This window comes from Trematomus bernacchii, unplaced genomic scaffold, assembly GCF_902827165.1.
Source record: "Trematomus bernacchii unplaced genomic scaffold, fTreBer1.1, whole genome shotgun sequence".
NCBI lineage: Eukaryota > Metazoa > Chordata > Actinopteri > Perciformes > Nototheniidae > Trematomus > Trematomus bernacchii.
In genome coordinates this window covers 849,942-877,093 of record NW_022987646.1, presented here as the reverse complement: position 1 = coordinate 877,093, position 27,152 = coordinate 849,942, and the positions used below count along the sequence as shown (strand labels likewise).

At 40.5% G+C, this 27,152-nt stretch overlaps 7 protein-coding genes across 7 annotated transcripts; all 7 read right to left on the bottom strand.

Moving 5' to 3' along the window:
- Window positions 1-65: 65 nt before the first annotated feature.
- On the bottom strand, window positions 66-2,472 carry LOC117485471 (protocadherin alpha-8-like). Its single transcript, XM_034134025.1, has one exon. The coding sequence runs from the start codon at window positions 2,463-2,465 to the stop codon at window positions 66-68; it is 2,400 nt and encodes a 799-aa protein (XP_033989916.1). The 5' UTR covers window positions 2,466-2,472.
- Window positions 2,473-3,270: 798 nt separating this feature from the next.
- Window positions 3,271-5,634, bottom strand: LOC117485394 (protocadherin alpha-3-like). The gene has a single exon (XM_034133914.1). It carries the CDS (start codon window positions 5,632-5,634, stop codon window positions 3,271-3,273), a length of 2,364 nt encoding a protein of 787 aa, XP_033989805.1.
- An 825-nt stretch (window positions 5,635-6,459) lies between these two features.
- On the bottom strand, window positions 6,460-8,829 carry LOC117485395 (protocadherin alpha-3-like). The gene is given in 2 exon segments (XM_034133916.1): window positions 6,460-6,521; window positions 6,524-8,829. Coding segments are annotated over 2 exon segments (2,346 nt in total). The 5' UTR covers window positions 8,808-8,829.
- A 1,833-nt stretch (window positions 8,830-10,662) lies between these two features.
- On the bottom strand, window positions 10,663-13,038 carry LOC117485470 (protocadherin alpha-8-like). The gene has a single exon (XM_034134024.1). It carries the CDS (start codon window positions 13,036-13,038, stop codon window positions 10,663-10,665), a length of 2,376 nt encoding a protein of 791 aa, XP_033989915.1.
- Window positions 13,039-13,744: 706 nt separating this feature from the next.
- Window positions 13,745-16,603, bottom strand: LOC117485469 (protocadherin alpha-3-like). Its single transcript, XM_034134023.1, has 2 exons — window positions 14,252-16,603; window positions 13,745-13,768 (listed from the first exon to the last, which is right to left on the bottom strand). Exons 1-2 carry the CDS (start codon window positions 16,601-16,603, stop codon window positions 13,745-13,747), a joined length of 2,376 nt encoding a protein of 791 aa, XP_033989914.1.
- A 2,115-nt stretch (window positions 16,604-18,718) lies between these two features.
- Window positions 18,719-21,244, bottom strand: LOC117485468 (protocadherin alpha-13-like). The gene is made up of 2 exons (XM_034134021.1): window positions 18,845-21,244; window positions 18,719-18,724 (listed from the first exon to the last, which is right to left on the bottom strand). Exons 1-2 carry the CDS (start codon window positions 21,242-21,244, stop codon window positions 18,719-18,721), a joined length of 2,406 nt encoding a protein of 801 aa, XP_033989912.1.
- An 894-nt stretch (window positions 21,245-22,138) lies between these two features.
- On the bottom strand, window positions 22,139-26,853 carry LOC117485467 (protocadherin alpha-8-like). Its single transcript, XM_034134020.1, has 2 exons — window positions 24,526-26,853; window positions 22,139-22,183 (listed from the first exon to the last, which is right to left on the bottom strand). The coding sequence occupies exons 1-2, from the start codon at window positions 26,851-26,853 to the stop codon at window positions 22,139-22,141; spliced, it is 2,373 nt and encodes a 790-aa protein (XP_033989911.1).
- Window positions 26,854-27,152: the final 299 nt, after the last annotated feature.

Here is a 27,152-nt window from a genome sequence, read left to right as displayed (position 1 = left end):
CACGATACGAAGGAACCTTTGAAAAAAGCAAAACAAACATAACATTTAACATGGTACCATATTGTTTAAAATTGTGTTTTAGGTCTTACCTCTGTGGATGTTCCCCTCCTGTCAGGAAGCACTAGTGTGTTGGCATGGCTGCCCGGGACTATAGTAGATCCTATACTCATTCTGGGTCCAACTAACATGTAGCGCTTGTCTCCAGATCTGTACTGGATGCTGTGACACAGTGTCCCATCATAGTTAGTCTCTTGTAGATATTTAGAAGTATAGTCTGTGGATTTAGAGCACTGCATTGCAATCAGCACGATGATGCTGATGAGAAAAAGTGTTGAGACTGAGCCCAAAGTTATCATCAGGTAAAAAGTCACATTATTATCCTCATCATCCTTTGTTGCACTTTTAACATCAGCAGCAGCAAAAGCCTCTCTGGGCTCCACAAGTTTGACAACCACAGTAGCTGTTGCTGACAGGGAAACGTTGCCATTGTCTTTCACTAGTATGAGCAGTTTATGCTCAGCCTCGTCTGTCTCTGTGAATGAGCGAAGTGTTCTGATCTGTCCTGTATAGCGGTCCAAACCAAAGAGACTGTGGGCAGTAACTTCCTGCAGTGAGAACAGTAACCAGCCGTTATATCCTATATCAGCGTCATAGGCTCTGACTTTAGTCACCAAGTGTCCTGCGTTCACATTGCGGGGAATCTCCTCCACACCTTCAGCAGAACCGTTAGAGCTGACCGGATACAGGATGACTGGAGCGTTGTCGTTCTGATCCAGAATGAACACGTGCACTGTGACGTTGCTGCTTAGTGACGGAGTTCCAGAATCTGTGGCGACAACTTGGAACTGGAACGTTTTCAGAGTTTCAAAGTCAAAGCTTTTTAGCGCCAAAATATATCCAGTTTCAGAGTTGATATTTAGGTAAGACATTACGTCATTTTGACTGCCTTGTTGTCTCACTATACTATACGAAATAGCTGAATTGTCATTCAAGTCATTGTCTGTTGCGCTTACAGAGAATATAGAATTTCCGCCAATGTTATTTTCTACCAGATAAAACTCTAAAGGCGTTTTATTGAAAAGAGGACGATTGTCGTTTACATCTGATATCTGAATGTTGAGAGTTTTAAATGTAGATAAAGGAGGTTCACCACAATCAGTGGCTTTTATTGTTATTTCATAATGTGACACCTGCTCTCGATCCAATAATCCCTTAGTGACAACCGAGTAAGTGTTTTCCTTATAGGAGGGCTTTAATTCAAAAGGAACGTCTGAGGTTATGCTTGATATTATTTTTCCGTTGACACCAGAGTCTTTATCCGTTACGCTGATAAGGGAAATAATTGTTCCCGGTTTTGAATCTTCAGACACTGTATCTGCGAGTGATGTTACTTCAATTTCCGGTGTATTATCGTTGACGTCTATTATCTTTATAACGACTCTACACTCACCTGTCAGTGGAGGTGTTCCTTTATCTGATGCCTCAACATCCAGTTTATAAACGTCGTTTTCTTCATAGTCAACATTTCCCCTAACTGTAATATCTCCAGTTAATTTGTCCAATTCAAACATATCATAGATTTTTCGTTTTAAGGTTTTTCCTAGGCCGTATTCAATATCACTATTTGTGCCTTCGTCTGGATCCGTTGCATTCATTTTAAATATTGAAGTACCGAGTGCAACATTTTCGTGAATTGAAATGTGGTAAATCTCCTGACTAAACATCGGTCGATTATCATTGATATCCAGCACAATAATAGAAACATTAAGTGTGCCTGATTTTGGAGGTTTACCTCCATCAACTGCAGTAACCAGCAGCGTGTGTTTGTTCTTTTGTTCTCTGTCCAACGATTTCTTTAGCACTAAAAATGGTATTCTATCCTCATCGCTTTGGCGGATATCTACTTCAAAATGTTCATTTGACGTTAAAGTGTATGTACGAATAGAGTTTACTCCAGCATCGGGGTCACGAGCAGTGTGCAGTTGAAATCGCTTTCCTGGTAATGTGTGCTCAGCTATTTCAAATATCTGTTCCCTTTCAGGAAAACTAGGGGAATGATCATTTACATCCGTAATTTCTACAACTACGTAGTGTATTTCCAAAGGAGATTCAACGAGGATTTTGAGCTCCATAAGGCAGGCACCGCCTCCCTGACACAGCTCCTCTCTGTCAATATGCTTGTTGACGTAGAGAGCCCCATTATCCTGGTTTACTTCAAATATAGCGTCTTTACTTCCAGACACAACGCGGAACCGTCGAGCAATCAAAGAGGGGATTTCAACACCAAGATCCTTGGCAACATTTCCAACAACTGTTCCTTCTCTTACCTCCTCTGGAATAGAGTAGCGTATCTGAGCCAAAGCCTGATTTACGAACAGAAGGGGTAAAGCCAAATAAAAAGCAAACCAGGAGCAGTCCTTTGTCCGAGGTTTTGTATCGTTCCCCATCATTATCCAACAACACATTCACCAACAGGAGCCGGTTACTTTGAAAAACGATTGTTTAAATCCATCCCGCTGAATAACGCATATTAGCAAAAAATTGATTCGAACGACTGGCGTTCTTGATTCAAATGCTCTCTTCCCTCTATTCAGTAAGAAACAAAAGCCTTGGAAGGGGAGGGTCAAAGTAGTTTCTGGTTTCTCGATGTAATAGTGACACCCAGGGGCTATTCATAAAAACAAACTGTTCCTATGTTCTTTAAAACATTTGAAGAGATGCTGTTCTATAGATGCCTTGCAGATAACAATATGCCAGCGTTTTACTGATTATTTAAACAGTTTAGATTTTGTTAACCATGGTTGTTGACATGTTCATGAGATTCAGCTCCATGTACACCATTTACAAGTAGCCCCAGCATTTCCTTCTTATAACAAAAGTACGTATAAAACAAAACTGATTCCATGCATATTGAATATTAAACTCAAAGGTAACACTGCAGCATTGCCGTGCTTTCCATCCAAATTTCCATCCCGGTAGTTGTATTAATTGTACTAAACTGAGACCGAAATTTCTGAAACACACATCTTGCTTTTCCTACAATCCTATTTGAACTTGGTGGCGAGAAAAAGACAATTATGATTTAGGTACCATGGACAGTGCTAATAATCGAGAAAAGGCTGTCTATTTTATATTTGAAATTGATTAATGTCAGGTATGATAGTTATTGTCAGTTCAAAAGGCTTATGAGACATGATAGGAAACAGACTTTGAGCAAAGCATAAACATACATTTGTGTACATGACAACATACTGCCTAAATATTGTTTGATTAATGTCTTACCTCTGTGGATGTCCCCCTCCTGTCAGGAAGCACTAGTGTGTTGGCATGGCTGCCCGGGACTATAGTGGATCCGATACTCATTCTGGGTCCAACTAACATGTACCGCTTGTCTCCAGATCTGTACTGGATGCTGTGACACAGTGTCCCATCATAGTTAGTCTCTGGTAGATATTTAGAAGTATAGTCTGTGGACTTAGAGCACTGCATTGCAATCAGCACGATGATGCTGATGAGAAAAAGTGTTGAGACTGAGCCCAAAGTTATCATCAGGTAAAAAGTCACATTATTATCCTCATCATCCTTTGTTGCACTTTTAACATCAGCAGCAGCAAAAGCCTCTCTGGGCTCCACAAGTTTAACAACCACAGTAGCTGTTGCTGACAGCGACACGTTGCCATTGTCTTTCACCAGTATGAGCAGTTTATGCTCAGCCTCGTCTGTCTCTGTGAATGAGCGAAGTGTTCTTATCTGTCCTGTATAGCGGTCCAAACCAAAGAGACTGTGGGCAGTAACTTCCTGCAGTGAGAACAGTAACCAGCCGTTATATCCTATATCAGCGTCATAGGCTCTGACTTTAGTCACCAAGTGTCCTGCGTTCACATTGCGGGGAATCTCCTCCACACCTTCAGCAGAACCGTTAGAGCTGACCGGATACAGGATGACTGGAGCGTTGTCGTTCTGATCCAGAATGAACACGTGCACTGTGACGTTGCTGCTTAGTGACGGAGTTCCAGAATCTGTGGCGACAACTTGGAACTGGAACGTTTTCAGAGTCTCAAAGTCAAGTCTTTTTAGCGCCGAAATATCTCCAGTTTCCGAGTTCATATTAAGGAATGACGTCATATCACGAAGCAGGCCATCCCCTCTCACAAGGTTGTATGTTATTAGTGCATTTTCATTCACATCATTATCAGCTGCATTTACAGAAAATATTGATGCACCAGGGGCATTGTTTTCTACCAAATAAAGTTCCAAAGGATTCTGACTGAAAAGTGGCCTGTTGTCGTTTACATCTGACACCTGAACACTTAAGGTTTTTACGGTGGAAAGTTGAGGTTCCCCGCAGTCAGTAGCTGTTATTGTGATGTCATAATGGGACACAACTTCTCTGTCTAAACGCCCCTTTGTGACTAGGGAATACATGTTTTCCTCAATGGATGGCGTCAAATCAAACGGAACATTTCCCAATATTTTACAAATAACTTTACCATTAACCCCGGAATCTCTGTCAGTAACACTGATGAGAGATATGACTGTGCCAGGCTTTAAATCTTCTGGGACTATGTTAGACAATGATGTTACCTCAATGTCTGGCTTGTTGTCGTTCATATCTTTTATTTTTATCACAACTCTGCTTTGGGCTCTCGAAGGTGGCTGGCCTTTATCTGAAGCCTGCAGATCTAGTCTATACATCTCTGCGTCCTCAAAATCCACTTCTCCTTTAACTCGAATCTCACCAGTGACGCTGTCTAATTCAAATGTATCTTGCACTTTTTTCTTTTGCGTTTTTCCAAACATAAATTCAATTTGGCTATTCGAACCTTCATCTAAATCTGTAGCATTTATTTGTATTACAAGGGTTCCTATCAGGGCATTTTCTTGTAATGATACGGTGTATATATCTTTGCTAAACACAGGGCGATTATCATTCGTATCTATGACAGTGATAGTTAAATTTAAGCTCCCAGATTTTGACGGACTGCCCCCATCTAGAGCTGTCAGGACTAAACGGTGTTCTGCCTTTTGCTCCCTATCCAAAGGCTTTTTCAGCACTAAGAATGGTATCTTTTCCTCCTCGCTGTCTCTGATTTCAGTATCAAAGATATCATTTAAACTCAATTTGTATATCCGGACTGAGTGTGTACCGACATCAGGGTCTCTAGCTGCATGAATTTGGAAACGAGTACCTGGAGGAGTATTCTCTGTTATTTCCAGGCGCTGCTCGCTTTCTGGAAAAATCGGTGAATGATCATTAACATCCGTTATTTCTACGCCGACGTAGTGGATTTCCAGTGGGATTTCAACAACAATTTTTAGATTTATCAAACAAACCTTGATTCCATCACAGAGCTCTTCGCGGTCCATAGTTTTTCCAATATACAACACTCCATTGTTTTGATTCAATTGAAACAGCGCGTCATTGGGTCCTGAAACGATACGGAACCGCCTGTCTGTCAAAGTGCTGATATCAAGCCCTAAATCTTTAGCAATATTTCCAACAACTGAGCCAACTTGTACTTCTTCTGGAACAGAGTATCTTAGCTGAGCTGAAACCAGTTCTCCAAATCCCAGAAACAAAATCCCGGCCATCCAGCAGCAGTTTACTCGGCGCCTTTGTCCTCGTTCTCCCATTGTGAAACAACAATTAAGGATTTCCTTCCGGCAAATACAGCGATCCAATTATTCAACGAACAAGTCTGAATGTATCCATTTCACGATTCTCAAATATAAGCTTCCACACATAACCATTAACCGATAATCATATTAGATACCCTACGATGTGTACTCCGTCTGCATACCACCTCGATAAGAGAGGATCCAGAGATGGGCAGGGCCTGTGCAGAATGAGCTTCACAGCCATTACCTTGGCCACACTGACACCATGTGACCAGTGGGCTACAATACGATACGAAATCCTAATTTTGTTTAATTTCACTACCTCCTTCTTTATTACATATAACTGCTTTATGTTATAATGTTGCAAACAGTCTCGTAGTAAAGGACACTGTGAGATAAAACGTGCTCCATATTCTCAGTGAAGGGTGCTTCACAGAGTGAAAATATTCCCGAAAGTCAAAGAAAATATTTTGTATGTTTCTCAGCAACCCCCATCCAGAGTGTGTTGTTCTTATTTAACAACACTTCGGGTGCCCTTAGATTAATTCAAAATGCGTGGCTTGAAGTACGAATAGTAAATGTGTATTATAGACATTTTGTAAAACATAGTGAATATTCCCCTCCAATGCCAAAAACTGAGAAAATCACCCCCAACAAAAAAGTATATATATTAAATCACCATGGACGGCACCATTTCACACCAGCAGGGAGAAATACAGAAAACAAAAACAATATATCTAACCTTAAACAACATATCGACAACAATGTAATGTATAGTTGTACAATACCATTGTGTAAGAAATAAAACATACATTTACCTCTGTAGATGTCCCCCTTCTGTCAGGAAGCACTAGTGTGTTGGCATGGCTGCCCGGGACTATAGTAGATCCTATACTCATTCTGGGTCCAACTAACATGTACCGCTTGTCTCCAGATCTGTACTGGATGCTGTGACACAGTGTCCCATCATAGTTAGTCTCTTGTAGATATTTAGAAGTATAGTCTGTGGACTTAGAGCACTGCATTGCAATCAGCACAATGATGCTGATGAGAAAAAGTGTTGAGACTGAGCCCAAAGTTATCATCAGGTAAAAAGTCACATTATTATCCTCATCATCCTTTGTTGCACTTTTAACATCAGCAGCAGCAAAAGCCTCTCTGGGCTCCACAAGTTTGACAACCACAGTAGCTGTTGCTGACAGGGAAACGTTGCCATTGTCTTTCACCAGTATGAGCAGTTTCTGTGCAGCCTCGTCTGTCTCTGTGAATGAGCGAAGTGTTCTGATCTGTCCTGTATAGCGGTCCAAACCAAAGAGACTGTGGGCAGTAACTTCCTGCAGTGAGAACAGTAACCAGCCGTTATATCCTATATCAGCGTCATAGGCTCTGACTTTAGTCACCAAGTGTCCTGCGTTCACATTGCGGGGAATCTCCTCCACACCTTCAGCAGAACCGTTAGAGCTGACCGGATACAGGATGACTGGAGCGTTGTCGTTCTGATCCAGAATGAACACGTGCACTGTGACGTTGCTGCTTAGTGACGGAGTTCCAGAATCTGTGGCGACAACTTGGAACTGGAACTTTTTCAGAGTCTCAAAGTCAAAGCTTTTTAGCGCCAAAATATCTCCAGTTTCAGAGTTGATATTTAGGAAAGACATGTAAATTTGACTCCCTTCTCTCACTATATGATATGAAATAGCTGCATTTTCATTCAAATCGTTGTCGGTTGCGCTTACAGAGAAAATAGAGTTTCCAGCAACGTTATTTTCGGAAAGGTAAAACTGTAATGGGTTTTGAGAGAAATGTGGTCTGTTGTCGTTTACATCTGATATCTGAATGTTGAGAGTTTTCAAACTAGATAAGGGAGGTTCACCACAATCAGTGGCTTTTATTGTTATTTCATAATGTGACATCTGCTCTCGATCCAAAAATCCCTTAGTGACAACTGAATAAATGTTCTCCTTATAGGAGGGCTTTAATTCAAACGGAACGTCTGAGGTTATGCTTGGAATTATTTTTCCATTCACACCGGAGTCTTTATCCTTGATGCTGATAAGAGAAATCATTGAGCCAGGCTTCAAATCTTCAGATACAGTATTAGACAGTGATGTAATTTCTATTTCTGGTGGATTATCGTTGACGTCTATTATCTTTATAACGACTCTGCACTCACCTGTCAGTGGAGGTGTTCCTTTATCTGATGCCTCAACATCCAGTTTATAAACATCGTTTTCTTCATAATTGACTTCTCCTTTTACTTTAATATCTCCGGTTAATTTGTCCAATTCAAAAATGTCATAGACTTTTTTCTTCAGAGTTTTTCCGAGGCTATATTCTATTTCCCCATTAATGCCTTCATCGGGATCCGTTGCATTCAGTCTAAATATTAAAGTACCGACGGGAATATTTTCCTGTATTGAAATGTGGTAAATCTCCTGACTAAACATCGGTCGATTATCATTACTATCCAGCACAATAATAGAAACATTAAGTGTGCCTGATTTTGGAGGTTTACCTCCATCAACTGCAGTAACCAGCAGCGTGTGTTGGTTCTTTTTTTCTCTGTCCAACGATTTCTTCAGCACTAAAAATGGTATTTTATCCTCATCGCTTTGGCGGATATCTACTTCAAAATGTTCATTTGACGTTAAAGTGTATGTACGAATAGAGTTTACTCCAGCATCGGGGTCACGAGCAGTGTGCAGTTGAAATCGTTTTCCTGGTAGTGTTTGTTCAAATATTTCAAATATCTGTTCCCTTTCAGGAAAACTAGGAGAGTGGTCATTTACATCAGTAATTTCTACAACTACGTAGTGTATTTCCAAAGGGTTTTCCACAATGACTTTTAGCTCCATTAGGCAGGCACCGATTCCCTGACAAAGCAGCTCTCTGTCAATTTTCTTATGAACATGCAGAGCCCCATTGTTCTGGTTTACCTCAAATAACGCGTCCTCGGATTCAGAAACAACACGGAACCGTCGGTCAATCAAAGAGGGGATATCAAGACCAAGATCCTTTGCAACATATCCAACAATAGTCCCATCTTTCACCTCCTCGGGGATCGAGTATCGTACTTCTGCCAAAGCCCGTATTCCAACAAACAACAGTGGAGCCAAATGAAAAGCAAACCAGAAGCAGGCCTTTCTTCGAACTTGCATTTCGATCCCCATCGTTTTCCAAAAAGACATACAAAAACACCCGTTTCCGCGATTGCTGTCTATAACCAACCCAATGTGGTTTTCATATTTACTGATTGCAGACCACAGTTTCGTCAGAGGACGGACTCAATTCAATGCCTTCTCTGCTTCGTTTCAAGGGGCAAACAAAAGATTCATGTGGGGAGTGGCGACGTTTCTTTGGGTTTTCCAATGTAATACTGACACCCAGAGGTAACTGAGAAATCACAAAGCGAGCCATAGGCTACAAATAAGAAAGGTATATAGCATGTAATGTTACCAGGGACGTGCACAGACATTTGGAGGGGCTATTGCTATAAACTGGAAAAAGCCCCCCCCCCCCCGAAAAAAAACATACGGCTTTTTTACATTTCTAACTTGTTTTTAATGTAAAAGAAACCAAACGATTATTACATTAACTAATTTGAACAGTAATTCACATCATCATCTCATAACAAAATAAGCTAAGGCGACTACTTGCATTCGGTGACTTGATTTTTAAAATGAAAACCATGGAAATGTTTTGTTTTGCGGTCCATATCTCATTAAAATATCTAATGTTAGTAACTCGGCCTATTAAAGAAACAATGGGGACAATTCTGTTTTATTGTAGATTGACCATTGTAACTGCTGTGCAGATATACTGATAAAATAGGGGTTCTAACTAATTACCTGTGGTATCTTACCTTTTGTTATTATTACATGTTATTGCATTTATCCAGCAGGGGGCAAATGTACTCTTTGTACTAAAAGAGCCTGTTGTATATGTTCCCATGAGGAAGTCTCGGGAAGTCCCGGGAAGCATGTAACAAAATTAAAACAGCTAAACCTACTCCGATGTTGTGGAATGTGGACATACAATTATTGGTCACAAGATACTACATACCTGAAATAAACTCACTAATTAATGAAACCATTTCGATATGCATTATTTGTATCATTCTTTATGAGTGTGGTATCTAATTACTTATTTATTTAGTATTCCATAACTTAATAACAGAGATGGTCAAACTAAAGTGGCAGAAATCCTACAATGAAGCCGGACAGTGAAGTGTTCTCCCGTATGTGAGAGGGCGATCAAGAAAAGAGAGCGAGCGGCCCGGTTGAGGGAGTTTACGGAGCAGATGAAAAGACACAGAAATACAGAAGCACAATAACAGGTATATTTAGGTATTTTTTTGTAAATAACCGACGGTGTCAAGAGGAAGAACAGTCCCCTGGTTTGTCCCCTATACTCTCACTGCCATGAGAAAACTTAAAATCAATTTGCCAAAAGCCGACACTAGAGGTGGTCTTAACGCACCTGCACCAATACAACTAAATGTTGAATATTCCAGCAGCTTTCACATACAAACAAAACACATCGTAGGGCAGCCTACATCTTATAAAACACATGGATTGTGATATAGCTTCAGTCCTGTTGCCTGCTACCCATGACTTAGGTAATTATATTGCTACCAGGAACTATAATAGATTCTAAGATACAAAAGACAAATGTTCAGCACCATGGACAGTGTTTAAACCTGTGTAGCCTTGTAAATATATGTTTATTTTAAAGTTTTTGCTAAAATTAGAAAACACACTCTCTTTTGGAAAACATGAGGCCAGCATGACAACATTCAGACTGCAGTGCAGTGCAGTACTAATGATAGAAAAAGTAATAGACTAAATAACCAGAACATATTTGATCATTTCCAGAGAGGGAAAGCACTGCTTATTTCTGAAACACCAACCAAAACCACATTTAGCTCTTTCACAAATAGCAAGCTCTAAAATATCACCAATTTGTTGTACAATAAGTAGAAGAAGTTAGCCGCAATACGTTATTTGTACAAGTTACAGTATATGCAATACAAAAGTTATTAAATTAATGCTTAAGTCTTACCTCTGTAGATGTCCCCCTTCTGTCAGGAAGCACTAGTGTGTTGGCATGGCTGCCCGGGACTATAGTAGATCCTATACTCATTCTGGGTCCAACTAACATGTACCGCTTGTCTCCAGATCTGTACTGGATGCTGTGACACAGTGTCCCATCATAGTTAGTCTCTTGTACATATTTAGAAGTATAGTCTGTGGACTTAGAGCACTGCATTGCAATCAGCACGATGATGCTGATGAGAAAAAGTGTTGAGACTGAGCCCAAAGTTATCATCAGGTAAAAAGTCACATTATTATCCTCATCATCCTTTGTTGCACTTTTAACATCAGCAGCAGCAAAAGCCTCTCTGGGCTCCACAAGTTTAACAACCACAGTAGCTGTTGCTGACAGGGAAACGTTGCCATTGTCTTTCACCAGTATGAGCAGTTTATGCTCAGCCTCGTCTGTCTCTGTGAATGAGCGAAGTGTTCTGATCTGTCCTGTATAGCGGTCCAAACCAAAGAGACTGTGGGCAGTAACTTCCTGCAGTGAGAACAGTAACCAGCCGTTATATCCTATATCAGCGTCATAGGCTCTGACTTTAGTCACCAAGTGTCCTGCGTTCACATTGCGGGGAATCTCCTCCACACCTTCAGTAGAACCGTTAGAGCTGACCGGATACAGGATGACTGGAGCGTTGTCGTTCTGATCCAGAATGAACACGTGCACTGTGACGTTGCTGCTTAGTGACGGAGTTCCAGAATCTGTGGCAACAACTTGGAATTGGAACTTTTTCAGAGTCTCAAAGTCAAAGCTTTTTAGCGCCGAAATGTGTCCGTTATCTGTATTTATATTTAGAAATGTTGCAGCTTTACCTTGATTACTTTCTTCTCTGATTATATGATAAGTTAAAGCTGCATTTTCATTTAAGTCTTTATCCAAAGCACTTACAGAACATATTTCGTTTCCAGGAACGTTATTTTCCAACAGGTAAATTTCAATTGGATTTTGTAAAAATTCTGGGTTATTATCATTCACGTCAGATACATCAATATTCACAGTTTTGAATGTAGAAAGAGGAGGCTGACCACAATCTGTAGCTGTTATTGTTATTTCGTAATGCGAGACTGATTCTCGATCCAAATGCTGTTTCAACACTAACGAGTACATATTGTCTTGATATGATGGTTTTAAATCAAATGGCACATTATCTGAAAGACTACATATTACTTTGCCGTTTAATCCGGAATCTTGGTCTATAATACTTATAAGATAAACGACAGTTCCTGGTTTTGAGTCTTCAGATACCATGTTTGACAGGGATGTCACCTCTATTTGAGGTTCGTTGTCGTTTTTGTCAAGCACTTTGATTATCACCCTGCAGTCAGTACTCATTGGAGGTTGTCCTTTGTCAGTGGCACGGACGTCCAACTTAAAAACGTCAACTTTCTCAAAGTCAATTTCTCCCTTAACTTGAATTTCACCAGTGTTTTTATCTAAGCTAAACATATCGTATATATTCTGGTCAAGTTGACTACCGAAAGAATATTCAATATCCCCATTTACACCCTCATCCTCATCAGTTGCCTTTACTTTAATTACACTTGTATCTGCGTCTACATTTTCAGGTACTGTAACTGAATATACTTCTTGACTAAATGTAGGGTGGTTATCATTAGAATCGAGAACAGTGACTGTAACATTAAGTGCCCCTGATCTCGGTGGATTACCACCATCAGCTGCTGTCAAAATCAATTTGTGCTCACGGTGCTTTTCCCGATCTAGAGCCTTTTGCAGAACCAGGAAGGGTATTTTGTCCTCTCCACTCTCTCGAATTTGTATACTAAAATATTCGTTTTGATTTAATTTATACACACGCACAGTGTTGATACCAACATCTGGATCGTGCGCAGTTGGTAACTGGAAACGTTTGCCAGGAACGGTGGACTCGGCAATCTCTAAAATGTTCTCTTCGTCTTTAAAATTCGGTGAATTATCATTTACATCTATAATTTCAACCCCCACATAATGTATTTCCATGGGGTTCTCAGCGACCATTTTTAAGTTCATCAAACATGGAGACACGGTTTTACAGAGCTCCTCTCGATCGATTTTCTCATGCACAAACAAGATACCATTGTTCTGATTTACTGCAAACTGTGCTTCTTCCGTTCCTGAAACGATACGAAACCGCCTTTCCTCGAGCGAACTGATTTCCAATCCCAGATCTTTAGCGACATTTCCAACAACAGATCCCACTTTTACTTCCTCTGGAACTGAATATTTGATCTGCGCTGAAACCTGCTCCACGCAGCCGAACATCACAGGAAAACAGAAGGCTAACCACCAGGGCTGTATTCCACGTCTTTGTCCTCCAGCCTTCATCGTTTTGCTTTGTGTTTATTAGTATTATATCCAAACACAGGTCCTTACGAAAAAAGCAAATTACCTAAGCCAAACAATATACTGTTGAAATATATCCCATTTCGTAAACGTATTTTAGAACAGATTACGGCAACGCTCGTTTCTCTTGAACGTGTTCTCTTCTCTGTTGCCGTGAACAAAATCTCACTGGAGGGGGCAGGGCCAACGCGATAACACAACACTTTATGCTGAACTGACACTGACACCTTGTGGACTTGGTACAATATGAATTCTTTTTAGAGCAAGCCATGGGATAATCTACGAGAAAATGTGTTGCCAGTTGCAGCTCTTTAAGCACAATGTATATGTTGATTAATTTTAAAACAGGTTACAGTTGTATTTATTTATTTATTTTCCCTACCGTTTGTCAGTTTACAGATTCTGAATCGTATTTTTGTTGTGAAATCCTAACAGTGGCCATTAATGGGAAGCATTACTCGAGCGATATTTGAGGTTGAGCTAATAGACATCATAACGCAAATGCATTGGATCGAGTTACACCTAAATACCTCAAAAACATTTGTGTAGACATTAACAAACGTGTTCATTTTAAGCAAGTTGTCAAAAAATACAAACCACATTCTAGAAACCAACCAATAAAAGCCAAAGAATCAGAAAATGTTTACACACAACTTACTTATAAACTTATATTCTGACTTACTGAAAATCACCACACTATGACCAAAAATGGCTGTGAGCACCATAGACAACACTAAGATATACTGTGTATATATTTATATATATATGAATATGATGTTGTGCCTGTATAACACCTCATGCCTAAAATTGATGTTTTTGCAAATCTTCTGAATTCAAAGATCGATCTCAACTTGAATAACCCTCAATATGACCAACACACTCTACTTCAGCACCTTGGACAGTGCTAGGATATAAACCATGAATAATGACACAAAATATGAAGTAATGTCTTGAATAAAAAAGGCATTATCTTTTTCATTTATGTTGCTATAGCAAACATTAATATGTTTCCTATGAGGAAATCATCTTGCTGTAACCTGCAGAAAACTCTCTATTAATGCAGATGTATTGTATTGTATTTAGGCTTATAAATACATTTGGTTTGCAGTATCATTGTGTGACACATTTAACCGTCAACACAAACCATAGACAAATATGATGGATATCTTAACTTAAAATCAAAACATGGTCTTACCTCTGTGGATGTCCCCCTTCTGTCAGGAAGCACAAGTGTGTTGGCATGGCTGCCCGGGACTATAGTAGATCCTATACTCATTCTGGGTCCAACTAACATGTACCGCTTGTCTCCAGATCTGTACTGGATGCTGTGACACAGGGTCCCATCATAGTTAGTCTCTTGTAGATATTTAGAAGTATAGTCTGTGGACTTAGAGCACTGCATTGCAATCAGCACGATGATACTGATGAAAAAAAGTGTTGAGACTGAGCCCAAAGTTATCATCAGGTAAAAAGTCACGTTATTATCCTCATCATCCTTTGTTGCACTTTTAACATCAGCAGCAGCAAAAGCCTCTCTGGGCTCCACAAGTTTAACAACCACAGTAGCTGTTGCTGACCGGGAAACGTTGCCATTGTCTTTCACCAGTATGAGCAGTTTCTGCTCAGCCTCGTCTGTCTCTGTGAATGAGCGAAGTGTTCTGATCTGTCCTGTATAGCGGTCCAAACCAAAGAGACTGTGGGCAGTAACTTCCTGCAGTGAGAACAGTAACCAGCCGTTATATCCTATATCAGCGTCATAGGCTCTGACTTTAGTCACCAAGTGTCCTGCGTTCACATTGCGGGGAATCTCCTCCACACCTTCAGCAGAACCGTTAGAGCTGACCGGATACAGGATGACTGGAGCGTTGTCGTTCTGATCCAGAATGAACACGTGCACTGTGACGTTGCTGCTTAGTGACGGAGTTCCAGAATCTGTGGCCACAACTTGGAACTGGAACGTTTTCAGAGTCTCAAAGTCAAAGCTTTTTAGCGCCAAAATATCTCCAGTTTCAGAGTTGATATTTAGGAAAGACATGTAAATTTGACTCCCTTCTCTCACTATATGATATGAAATAGCTGCATTTTCATTCAAATCGTTGTCGGTTGCGCTTACAGAGAAAATAGAGTTCCCAGCAACGTTATTTTCGGAAAGGTAAAACTGTAATGGGTTTTGAGAGAAATGTGGTCTGTTGTCGTTTACATCTGATATCTGAATGTTGAGAGTTTTCAAACTAGATAAGGGAGGTTCACCACAATCAGTGGCTTTTATTGTTATTTCATAATGTGACATCTGCTCTCGATCCAAAAATCCCTTAGTGACAACTGAATAAATGTTCCCCTTATAGGAGGGCTTTAATTCAAACGGAACGTCTGAGGTTATGCTTGGAATTATTTTTCCATTCACACCAGAGTCTTTATCCTTAATGCTGATAAGAGAAATCATTGAGCCAGGCTTCAAATCTTCAGACACAGTATTAGACAGTGATGTTATTTCTATTTCTGGTGGATTATCGTTGACGTCTATTATCTTTATAACGACTCTACACTCACCTGTCAGTGGAGGTGTTCCTTTATCTGATGCCTCAACATCGAGTTTATAAACATCGTTTTCTTCATAATTGACTTCTCCTTTTACTTTAATATCTCCAGTTAATTTGTCTAATTCAAAAATGTCATATACTTTTTTCTTCAGAGTTTTTCCGAGGCTATATTCTATTTCCCCATTAATGCCTTCATCGGGATCCGTTGCATTCAGTCTAAATATTAAAGTACCGACGGGAATATTTTCCTGTATTGAAATGTGGTAAATCTCCTGACTAAACATCGGTCGATTATCATTGATATCCAGCACAATAATAGACACATTAAGTGTGCCTGATTTTGGAGGTTTACCTCCATCAACTGCTGTAACCAGCAGCGTGTGTTTGTTCTTTGTTTCTCTGTCCAACGATTTCTTCAGCACTAAAAATGGTATTTTATCCTCATCGCTTTGGCGGATATCTACTTCAAAATGTTCATTTGACGTTAAAGTGTATGTACGAATAGAGTTTACTCCAGCATCGGGGTCGCGAGCAGTGTGCAGTTGAAATCGTTTTCCTGGTAATGTGTGCTCAGCTATTTCAAATATCTGTTCCCTTTCAGGAAAACTAGGAGAATGGTCATTTACATCCGTAATTTCTACAACTACGTAGTGTATTTCCAAAGGGTTTTCCACAATGACTTTTAGCTCCATTAGGCAGGCACCGATTCCCTGACAAAGCAGCTCTCTGTCAATTTTCTTATGAACATGCAGAGCCCCATTGTTCTGGTTTACCTCAAATAAGGCGTCCTCGGATTCAGAAACAACACGGAACCGTCGGTCAATCAAAGAGGGGATATCAAGACCAAGATCCTTTGCAACATATCCAACAATAGTCCCATCTTTCACCTCCTCGGGGACCGAGTATCGTACTTCTGCCAAAGCCCGTATTCCAACAAACAACAGTGGAGCCAAATGAAAAGCAAACCAGAAGCAGGCCTTTCTTCGAACTTGCATTTCGATCCCCATCGTTTTCCAAAAAGACATAAAAAAACACCCGTTTCCGCGATTGCTGTCTATAACCAACCCAATGTGGTTTTCATATTTACTAATTGCAGAACACAGTTTCGTCAGAGGACGGACTCAATTCAATGCCTTCTCTGCTTCGTTTCAAGGGGCAAACAAAAGATTCATGTGGGGAGTGGCGACGTTTCTTTGGGTTTTCCAATGTAATACTGACACCCAGAGGTAACTGAGAAATCACAAAGCGAGTCATAGGCTACAAATAAGAAAGGTATATAGCATGTAATGTTACCAGGGACGTGCACAGACATTTGGAGGGGCTATTGCTCTAAACTGGAAAAAGCACCCCCCCCCCCGAAAAAAAACATACGGATTTTTGATATTTCTAACTTGTTTTTAATGTAAAAGAAACCAAACGATTATTACATTAACGCATTTGAACAGTAATTCACATCATCATCTCATAACAAAATAAGCTAAGGCGACTACTTGCATTCGGTGACTTGATTTTTAAAATGAAAACCAGGGAAATGTTTTGTTTTGCGGTCCATATCTCACTAAAATATCTAATGCTAGTAACTAGGCCTATTAAAGAAACAATGGGGACAATTCTGTTTTATTGTAGATTGACCATTTTAACTGCTTGCAGACATACTGATAAAATAGGGGTTCTAACTAATTACCTGTGGTATCTTACCTTTTGTTATTATTACATGTTATTGCATTTATCCAGCAGGGGGCAAACTTACTCTTTGTACTAAAAGAGCCTGTTGTATATGTTCCCATGAGGAAGTCTCGGGAAGTCCCGGGAAGCATGTTACAAAATTAAAACAGCTAAACCTACTCCGATGTTGTGGAATGTGGACATACAATTATTGGTCAGAAGATACAACATACCTGAAATAAACTCACTAATTAATGAAACCATTTCGATATGCATTATTCGTATCATTCTTTATGAGTGCGGTATCTAATTGCTTATTTATTTAGTAGGCCTATTCCATAACTTAAAGGTAGGTAGGTACATTTGAGAAACCGGCTCGAGATCGCTAGAATTTGAAAATACACAACCGGAGAAAATCTGCCACTTCCTTATAGAGCCCCTCCTCCAACACACGAACGCGCACATGACCAATGAGCGCACGAGATAAGTTTGTGCACAGATGGAAGGCTGACAGGCAGGTAGGCCATCCAGTTATTTTAGCCGGGCCGGCTAAAATGATTGGTCGTGCTTTTTACAGTACTACGGCTTCCACAGATGACATTTTTTTATGGATTTTTTGTCAAAGCACTTAAGATATTCATTGCTATCGGGATGTTAAGAGCATTCCATGGAATATAACAAAAAGTGTATCTCGAGCCGGTTTCTCAAACTTACATACCCTACCTTTAATAACAGAGATGGTCAAACTAAAGTGGCAGAAATCCTACAATGAAGCGGGACAGTGAAGTGTTCTCCCGTATGTGAGAGGGCGATCAAGAAAAGAGAGCGAGCGGCCCGGTTGAGGGAGTTTACAGAGCAGATGAAAAGACACAAATACAGAAGCACAATAACAGGTATATTTAGGTGTTTTTTTGTAAATAACCGACGGTGTCAAGAGGATACAGTCCCCTGGTTTGTCCCCTATACTCTCACTGCCATGAGAAAACTTAAACACTATTTGCCAAAAGCCGACACTAGAGGTGGTCTTAACGCACCGGCACCAATACAACTAAATGTTGAATATTCCAGCAGCTTTCATATACAAACAAAACACATCGTAGGGCAGCCTACATCTTATAAAACACATGGATTGTGATATAGCTTCAGTCCTGTTGCCTGCTACCCATGACTTAGGTAATTATATTGCTACCAGGAACTATAATAGATTCTAAGATACAAAAGACAAAAGACAAATGTTCAGCACCATGGACAGTGTTTAAACCTGTGTAGCCTTGTACATATATGTTTATTTTAAAGTTTTTGCTAAAATTAGAAAACACGCTCTCTTTTGGAAAACATGAGGCCAGCATGACAACATTCAGACTGCAGTGCCATACACAAAGTTACTAATGATAGAAAAAGTAATAGACTAAATAACCAGAACATATTTGATCATTTCCAGAGAGGGAAAGCACTGCTTATTTCTGAAACACCAACCAAAACCACATTTAGCTCTTTCACAAATAGCAAGCTCTAAAATATCACCAATTTGTTGTACAATAAGTAGAGGAAGTTAGCCGCAATACGTTATTTGTACAAGTTACAGTATATGCAATACAAAAGTTATTAAATGAATGCTTAAGTCTTACCTCTGTAGATGTCCCCCTTCTGTCAGGAAGCACTAGTGTGTTGGCATGGCTGCCCGGGACTATAGTAGATCCTATACTCATTCTGGGTCCAACTAACATGTACCGCTTGTCTCCAGATCTGTACTGGATGCTGTGACACAGTGTCCCATCATAGTTAGTCTCTTGTAGATATTTAGAAGTATAGTCTGTTGACTTAGAGCACTGCATTGCAATCAGCACGATGATGCTGATGAGAAAAAGTGTTGAGACTGAGCCCAAAGTTATCATCAGGTAAAAAGTCACATTATTATCCTCATCATCCTTGGTTGCACTTTTAACATCAGCAGCAGCAAAAGCCTCTCTGGGCTCCACAAGTTTAACAACCACAGTAGCTGTTGCTGACAGGGAAATGTTGCCATTGTCTTTCACCAATATGAGCAGTTTATGCTCAGCCTCGTCCGTCTCTGTGAATGAGCGAAGTGTTCTGATCTGTCCTGTATAGCGGTCCAAACCAAAGAGACTGTGGGCAGTAACTTCCTGCAGTGAGAACAGTAACCAGCCGTTATATCCTATATCAGCGTCATAGGCTCTGACTTTAGTCACCAAGTGTCCTGCGTTCACATTGCGGGGAATCTCCTCCACACCTTCAGCAGAACCGTTAGAGCTGACCGGATACAGGATGACTGGAGCGTTGTCGTTCTGATCCAGAATGAACACGTGCACTGTGACGTTGCTGCTTAGTGACGGAGTTCCAGAATCTGTGGCGACAACTTGGAACTTGAACGTTTTCAGAGTCTCAAAGTCAAAGCTTTTTAGCGCTGAAATATCTCCAGTTTCAGAGTTGATATTTAGGGAAGACATTAAGTCATTTTGACTGCCTTGTCTCACTATACTATACGAAATAGCTGAATTGTCATTCAAGTCATTGTCTGTTGCGCTTACAGAGAAAATAGAATTTCCGGCAACGTTATTTTCTACCAGATAAAACTCTAAAGGTGTTTTGTCGAAAATAGGTCGATTGTCGTTGACATCTGATATCTGAATGTTGAGAGTTTTAAATGTAGATAAAGGAGGTTCACCACAATCAGTGGCTTTTATTGTTATTTCAAAATGTGACACCTGCTCTCGATCCAAAAATCCCTTAGTGACAACCGAGTAAGTGTTTTCCTTATAGGAGGGCTTTAATTCAAACGGAACTTCTGAGGTTATGCTTGAAATTATTTTGCCATTCACACCGGAGTCTTTATCCGTTACGCTTATAAGGGAAATAATTGTTCCTGGCTTGGAATCTTCCGACACTGTATTAGACAGTGATGTGACTTCTATTTCCGGTGTATTATCGTTGACGTCTATTATCTTAATAACGACTCTACACTCACCTGTTAATGGTAAGGTTGCTTTATCTGATGCCTCAACGACGAGTTTATAAACGTCGTTTTCTTCATAGTCCACTACCCCTGTCACCCTAATCTCTCCAGTTAATTTATTCAATTCAAAGATGTCATATATTTTTCGCCTCAAGGTTTTTCCAAATGTGTATTCAACTTCTCCGTTAGTGCCTTCATCGGGGTCTGTTGCATTCATTTTAAATATCAAAGTACCGACGGGAATATTTTCCTTTATTGCAATTTGGTAAATCTCCTGAATAAACATCGGACTATTATCATTACTATCAAGAACAATAATAGAAACATTAAGTGTGCCTGATTTTGGAGGTTTACCTCCATCAACTGCAGTAACCAGCAGCGTGTGTTTGTTCTTTTGTTCTCTGTCCAACGATTTCCTCAGAACTAGAAATGGTATTTTATCCTCATCGCTTTGGCGGATATCTATTTCAAAATGTTCATTTGACGTTAAAGTGTATGTACGAATAGAGTTTACTCCAGCATCGGGGTCGCGAGCAGTGTGCAGTTGAAATCGTTTTCCTGGTAATGTGTGCTCAGCTATTTCAAATATCTGTTCCCTTTCAGGGAAACTAGGAGAATGATCATTCACATCGGTAATTTCTACAACTACGTAGTGTATTTCCAAAGGAGATTCAACGAGGATTTTGAGCTCCATAAGGCAGGCACCGCCTCCCTGACACAGCTCCTCTCTGTCAATATGCTTGTTGACGTAGAGAGCCCCATTATCCTGGTTTACTTCAAAAATAGCGTCCTTACTTCCAGACACAACGCGGAACCGTCGAGCAATCAAAGAGGGGATTTCAACACCAAGATCCTTGGCCACATTTCCAACAACTGTCCCTTCTCTTACCTCCTCTGGAATAGAGTAGCGTATCTGAGCCAAAGCCTGATTCGTGAACAGCAGGGGTAAAGCCAAATAAAAAGCAAACCAGGAGCAGTCCTTTGTCCGAGGTTTTGTATCGGTCCACATCATTATCCAACAACACATTCACCAACAGGATCCGGTTACTTTGAAAAACGGTTATTTAAATCCATCCCGTTGAATAACGCGATTTGCAAGAGACGAATTGTGACTCTAACGACTGGTTTGCTTGATTCAGTAAGAAACAAAAGCCTTGGAAGGGGAGGTTCAAAGTCGTCTCTGGTTTCCCAATGTAATAGTGACACCCAGAGGAAACTATTCAAAATAAACGTTACTACTTGTTTAGGTTACAAAACGTTTCCCGAAAAAGCTGATATAAATAACCGTACATTAAGGAACTATACCAACATAATTTCATTGAATTAAAGAAATTGATTAGTTGCACTTTTGTAGAGCCATATTAACTCAGGCTGTTAAGTTGTCAGAGTTTTAGGAAGAATAAAAGCAATACTTCTCAATACGTTTTTTTAACATTGCAAATTAGTTTGACATAATCACGAGTTTCAGCAGGGAAGAAACCACACGTATTCACACAACCATTTGTGGCGGGGTGGTCGTTTTTAAAGGCAGAGCCACCCAAATACCAAAATGCCTGACAACGCCACCTGGGGATTTTCGCCCCAGGAAATATTTAATTTACACCTCAGAAATAAGAAGGCTCTACAAGTTCGTGACTGACACAAGACAGAGACGTGGTTCAATTAGAATGAAAACGTTTAACAGTTTATTTCAAAATGTCAATCACATGTATTTGTTTATTCTTGGTTAAAACACTTTATATAGAAAATTACTCAAATCAATGAGGGGATAAGGGGAGTGGGCAGATGCCAGCCAGGGGGAGGCAGTCTGTGTCCCACTTACCCACCACCGGTGCTCACTGCAAATCAAAACTCACTACAAACTGTGTCCCAGTGCTCCTATCACTACAAGCCGTGAAGGGAATTAGACTGTGGGCCTAGCCTCCACCACTAGCTGGCTCCAACTCCACTACAAGGGGCAAAGAAACAACACATGAGTATAAAGCAGAAGAAACAATTATCCAGTTGGTCCAAACGAGCAAACAGTAAAATACACTAAAATCCTAAATATAAGACAGCAAAACTAAATAAAAAAAAACCTAACTCAAGCAAAACCTAACTGTAGCAAAACAGCAGCTGATACCACCACTACTCAGTATGATTAATACTAAAGTACTAAGGAACAACACACATCCCTCCAGGTTAACAGGAACTTCAGGCATCACACTTGGTCAAAGGAGCAGGTGGACCAGGATACAAGCGGACAGGAGGCCTTAAGGTGGCAAAAGGCAGTCAGCAAACGAACCAAACACTGCCATGATGCCACAGGTGCCTTAAATACCCCTGAGTTAATTAGGGGTTGGCTCTGGGGGAGGAGTTTACCTACTTTAGGTGATGGTGAGTTCAGGGCCTAGATATTAGTGTGGGACAGTTACCTGAACCCAATGTTCCTGCTACACATTCAACTAAAACAACACTCGGTTTCAAAACAACTAAGTCCATGAATACTTAATGAATCCTGTACTCTATAGATTATCACTTTCAATCAATCTTTTGTCAGTACTTGGAATATTCTCAGGCAATAATTTGAAAATATATTTTCTTAAATATTTCTTAAAGGACACCTATCATGCTATATTTAAATGATATATTGTAGGGCCATACCTATATAAGGTATATTTATACGTTTCTGTTTTCAAAATACCAAACAGATCATGCATTTTAGCCATGCCTCATTTCGCTCTATTTGCTGTTCTCCAGCACTGTTTTTGCACGGGGCTGATTCTGTGAGCTGCAGCTGACCACGCCCCCCTGCAGGAGAGGGGAGCCGTGCTGTGATCAAGTCAGAAGAGGGGGAGAAAAATAGATCTCCGTCCTCCGTGTTTTATTATATTATTATAGGCCTATAGAGTCGTTATTCATTTGTTTTAAAGCTCAATAAATAACAAAGAAGAGCTTTGACCGGCACTTTTCTAATTTTGTCCGGAAGATTTAAACTTTAACGGACATCTTGACCGGCGAAAGAAAACCTAACTGAAACTCTGCCGCACGGTCCCCTCGTTCCTTGGAAGAGGCAGAGAGGTGGGTGGTTGTCATCTGCTGGTGGACTAACCGGAGAGAATTACAGTGCTTGCCTCGACGGGGAGGGATTGCATTGAATTACAGCAGCGGGAGCAAACGCTTGCCTCGGGGAGGGAGAAAAAAAAGCCACAGCGGAGAATAAACAGAAGGGTAACCATAGCAACCATGCGCGGGAAGTCTTCTTCGCTGCTTTTGTGGCAGACTACAGCGCCACTTACAGGCCTGGCATATGTACTACAGCGTCTCCAGCGCTTTCGAGCGGCAATGGCCGGCCGTGGCCCAACCCCACATTCCCCTGATAGGTGGAGAGTTGGCCCAATAGCCGTAGCGCCACTATCCTGACGTCAGGACAGTGTTCAAATCTGGATCAGTTTTTATCAGATCCGTTGCAGCCCCTTTTTTAGAGATTTGGGTATGGAGGAAAATAGAGAGGGTTGTGTTTTCTGACACTTGGTGAGTTCCCTGGAACACCGGGGACACATATTCATGTATAAAAGACGTACAAAAGTGCATTTTGCATGATAGATCCCCTTTAATAAATACCTTGGTGGGACTTTCTTGGTAAATAGCAGGAACATGGTAACTTCAGCACCATGGACAGCGGTCATAATCAGGGAAATGGTTGTCACTATAATGTGACGGGGTCAGTTTTAATGGGATCTGATGTGTTTTTATATTAAGTATTGCCGTGTTTTAATTGTGTGAGTTCGTAGCAACATGTGTTCAATTTCCTACTGCCCCTGAACTAAGCACCATGGAACGGCAGCAGCAATCAGCGCGTTGCGGCAACAATTTTAACTCTGACTCTTTTCAGTCTTAGTTATTTTCCAAACTCGCCACACTAACACAGACTGGAATATTTTCTATCTGTTGAGTGATTACAATTCATCATGGTTCTGAGTGTTTATCAATCAACAGGATAGACAAACAAAGTCCACAGTGGCTGGTGTACAAAAAACGATTTGTTATAGACTTGCATTTATGTATCCCTTTCTATGTAAATGCTAATTTTGTTTGATAATTGAGACAAAATAGAACCCTATAGAAATGTGTATGAACTCACACAAGAAAGAAACAACTTTTGAAATATTTGATTTTGCCCATAATTACTTTTGTGGCTGTGAAAAATACTTTTGTGACACGATACGAAGCAACCTTTGCAAAAAGCAAAACAAACATAGCATTTAACATCGTACCATATTGTTTAAAATTGTGTTTTTTAGGTCTTACCTCTGTAGATGTTCCCCTCCTGTCAGGAAGCACCAGTGTGTTGGCATGGCTGCCCGGGACTATAGTAGATCCTATACTCATTCTGGGTCCAACTAACATGTAGCGCTTGTCTCCAGATCTGTACTGGATGCTGTGACACAGTGTCCCATCATAGTTAGTCTCTTGTAGATATTTAGAAGTATAGTCTGTGGATTTAGAGCACTGCATTGCAATCAGCACGATGATACTGATGAGAAAAAGTGTTGAGACTGAGCCCAAAGTTATCATCAGGTAAAAAGTCACATTATTATCCTCATCATCCTTGGTTGCACTTTTAACATCAGCAGCAGCAAAAGCCTCTCTGGGCTCCACAAGTTTAACAACCACAGTAGCTGTTGCTGACAGGGAAACGTTGCCATTGTCTTTCACCAGTATGAGCAGTTTATGCTCAGCCTCGTCTGTCTCTGTGAATGAGCGAAGTGTTCTGATCTGTCCTGTATAGCGGTCCAAACCAAAGAGACTGTGGGCAGTAACTTCCTGCAGTGAGAACAGTAACCAGCCGTTATATCCTATATCAGCGTCATAGGCTCTGACTTTAGTCACCAAGTGTCCTGCGTTCACATTGCGGGGAATCTCCTCCACACCTTCAGCAGAACCGTTAGAGCTGACCGGATACAGGATGACTGGAGCGTTGTCGTTCTGATCCAGAATGAACACGTGCACTGTGACGTTGCTGCTTAGTGACGGAGTTCCAGAATCTGTGGCGACAACTTGGAACCGGAACGTTTTCAGAGTCTCAAAGTCAAAGCTTTTTTGCGCCAAAATATCTCCAGTTTCAGAGTTGATATTCAAAAAAGATGCCATATCATTATGACCACGTTCTCCTCTAATTATACGATAGGACACTGCAGCATTTTCGTTTAAGTCCTTATCAAATGCACTCACAGAAAATATGGATTTGCCAGGAGCATTGCTTTCAGTCAAATATAATTCCAAAGGATTGTGTGTGAACACTGGGATGTTATCATTCACATCTGACACCTGTATACTCAACGTTTTGAAAGTGGAAAGGGGAGGCTCACCACAATCTGTAGCTGTTATTGAAATGTCATACTGTGACACAGTTTCCCTGTCCAGTATTTCTTTTGTCACTAATGAATACATGTTTTCTTTAAACGACGGTTTTAATTCAAATGGTACATTTCCTGTCAGACTGCACTTGATTTTGCCATTCAGGCCAGAATCAATGTCGGTAACACTAATAAGAGAGATCACGGTACCTTGTTTTGAATCCTCTGGGACCATGCTAGATATAGATGTCACCTCTATTTCTGGTTCATTGTCATTCACATCTTGAATCTTTATTATAACTCTACAGTCTGTTGTCGTCGGAGGCTGACCTTTGTCCGAGGCTTGGACGTCTAAATTATAAACATCAGCTGCTTCATAGTCAATTTGTCCTTTAACCTTTATTTCGCCAGTATTTCTGTCTAGAGTAAATAGCTCCAAAACCTTGGAGTTAATGTCGCCTCCAAATGCATATTCGACATCCCCATTAGCTCCCTCGTCGAGATCCGTTGCCTGCACTTTTGTTACAACCGCATCCAAAGCAACATTTTCTTGTAATAATACAGAATAAACCTCCTTCGAAAAAGTTGGTCTGTTATCATTGATATCGAGAACATTTATGGTAAGATTAATATTTGCTGACTTCTGCGGTGTCCCCCCATCCATAGCGGTTAAAACCAAGCTATGGTTTGTTTTCTGCTCTCTGTCTAAGTGCCTCTGCAGCACCAAGAAAGGGATTTTGTCCTCTCCCCTTTCTCTAATTTCAAGATTAAAATGATCGTTTTGACTGAGTTTATAGCGCTGGACTGAATTAATTCCGATATCTGGATCTCGTGCGACAGGTAACTGAAATCGTGCTCCTGGCGATGTATGCTCAGCTATTTCTATAACCTTTTCTCTCTCGATAAATGTCGGTACATGGTCGTTTGCATCAGTTATTTCCACTGTGACATAATGGATTTCAAGTGGATTTTCAACCACGATTTTCAGATCTATTAAACAAGGACCATTCCTGTCGCACAGACGTTCCCGGTCGATATTCTTATCAACATACAAAACCCCATTGTTCGGGTTTACCTCAAATAGCGCGTCTTGAGCTCCAGCCACAATACGAAAACGCCTGTTTAACAATGTACTCACATCAAGGCCCAAATCCTTGGCAACATTTCCAACATTAGATCCAATTTTAACTTCCTCTGGAGTCGAGTATTTTATTTGAGCTACAATTAGCTCAGCAAAGCTGAACAGCAAACAGAAAAGCAGGGGTCTCGACCAAGACATAATTCTTCCGTTGTATCCTCTGTCTCCTTTGGTATAATAATTTGAAAAGCATCCACAAATATATTCCACTTAAAACACCTTCAGTATTCCTGAGATTATATTCCAGGAAACCACGTTCGCAGGGGAAACGCACAGATCAAATCCGAAACGAAGGCATTCTTTGTGTGGTGCAGCTGAAATACACATTTTGAAAGGGGCAGAATCAATGTAACCTGACACTTTAGCAACTAGTGACACCCAGTGGACCATTTCAGCATGTATTATAAAAGAAGAAATATATATGTTTTAATTGTCCACGA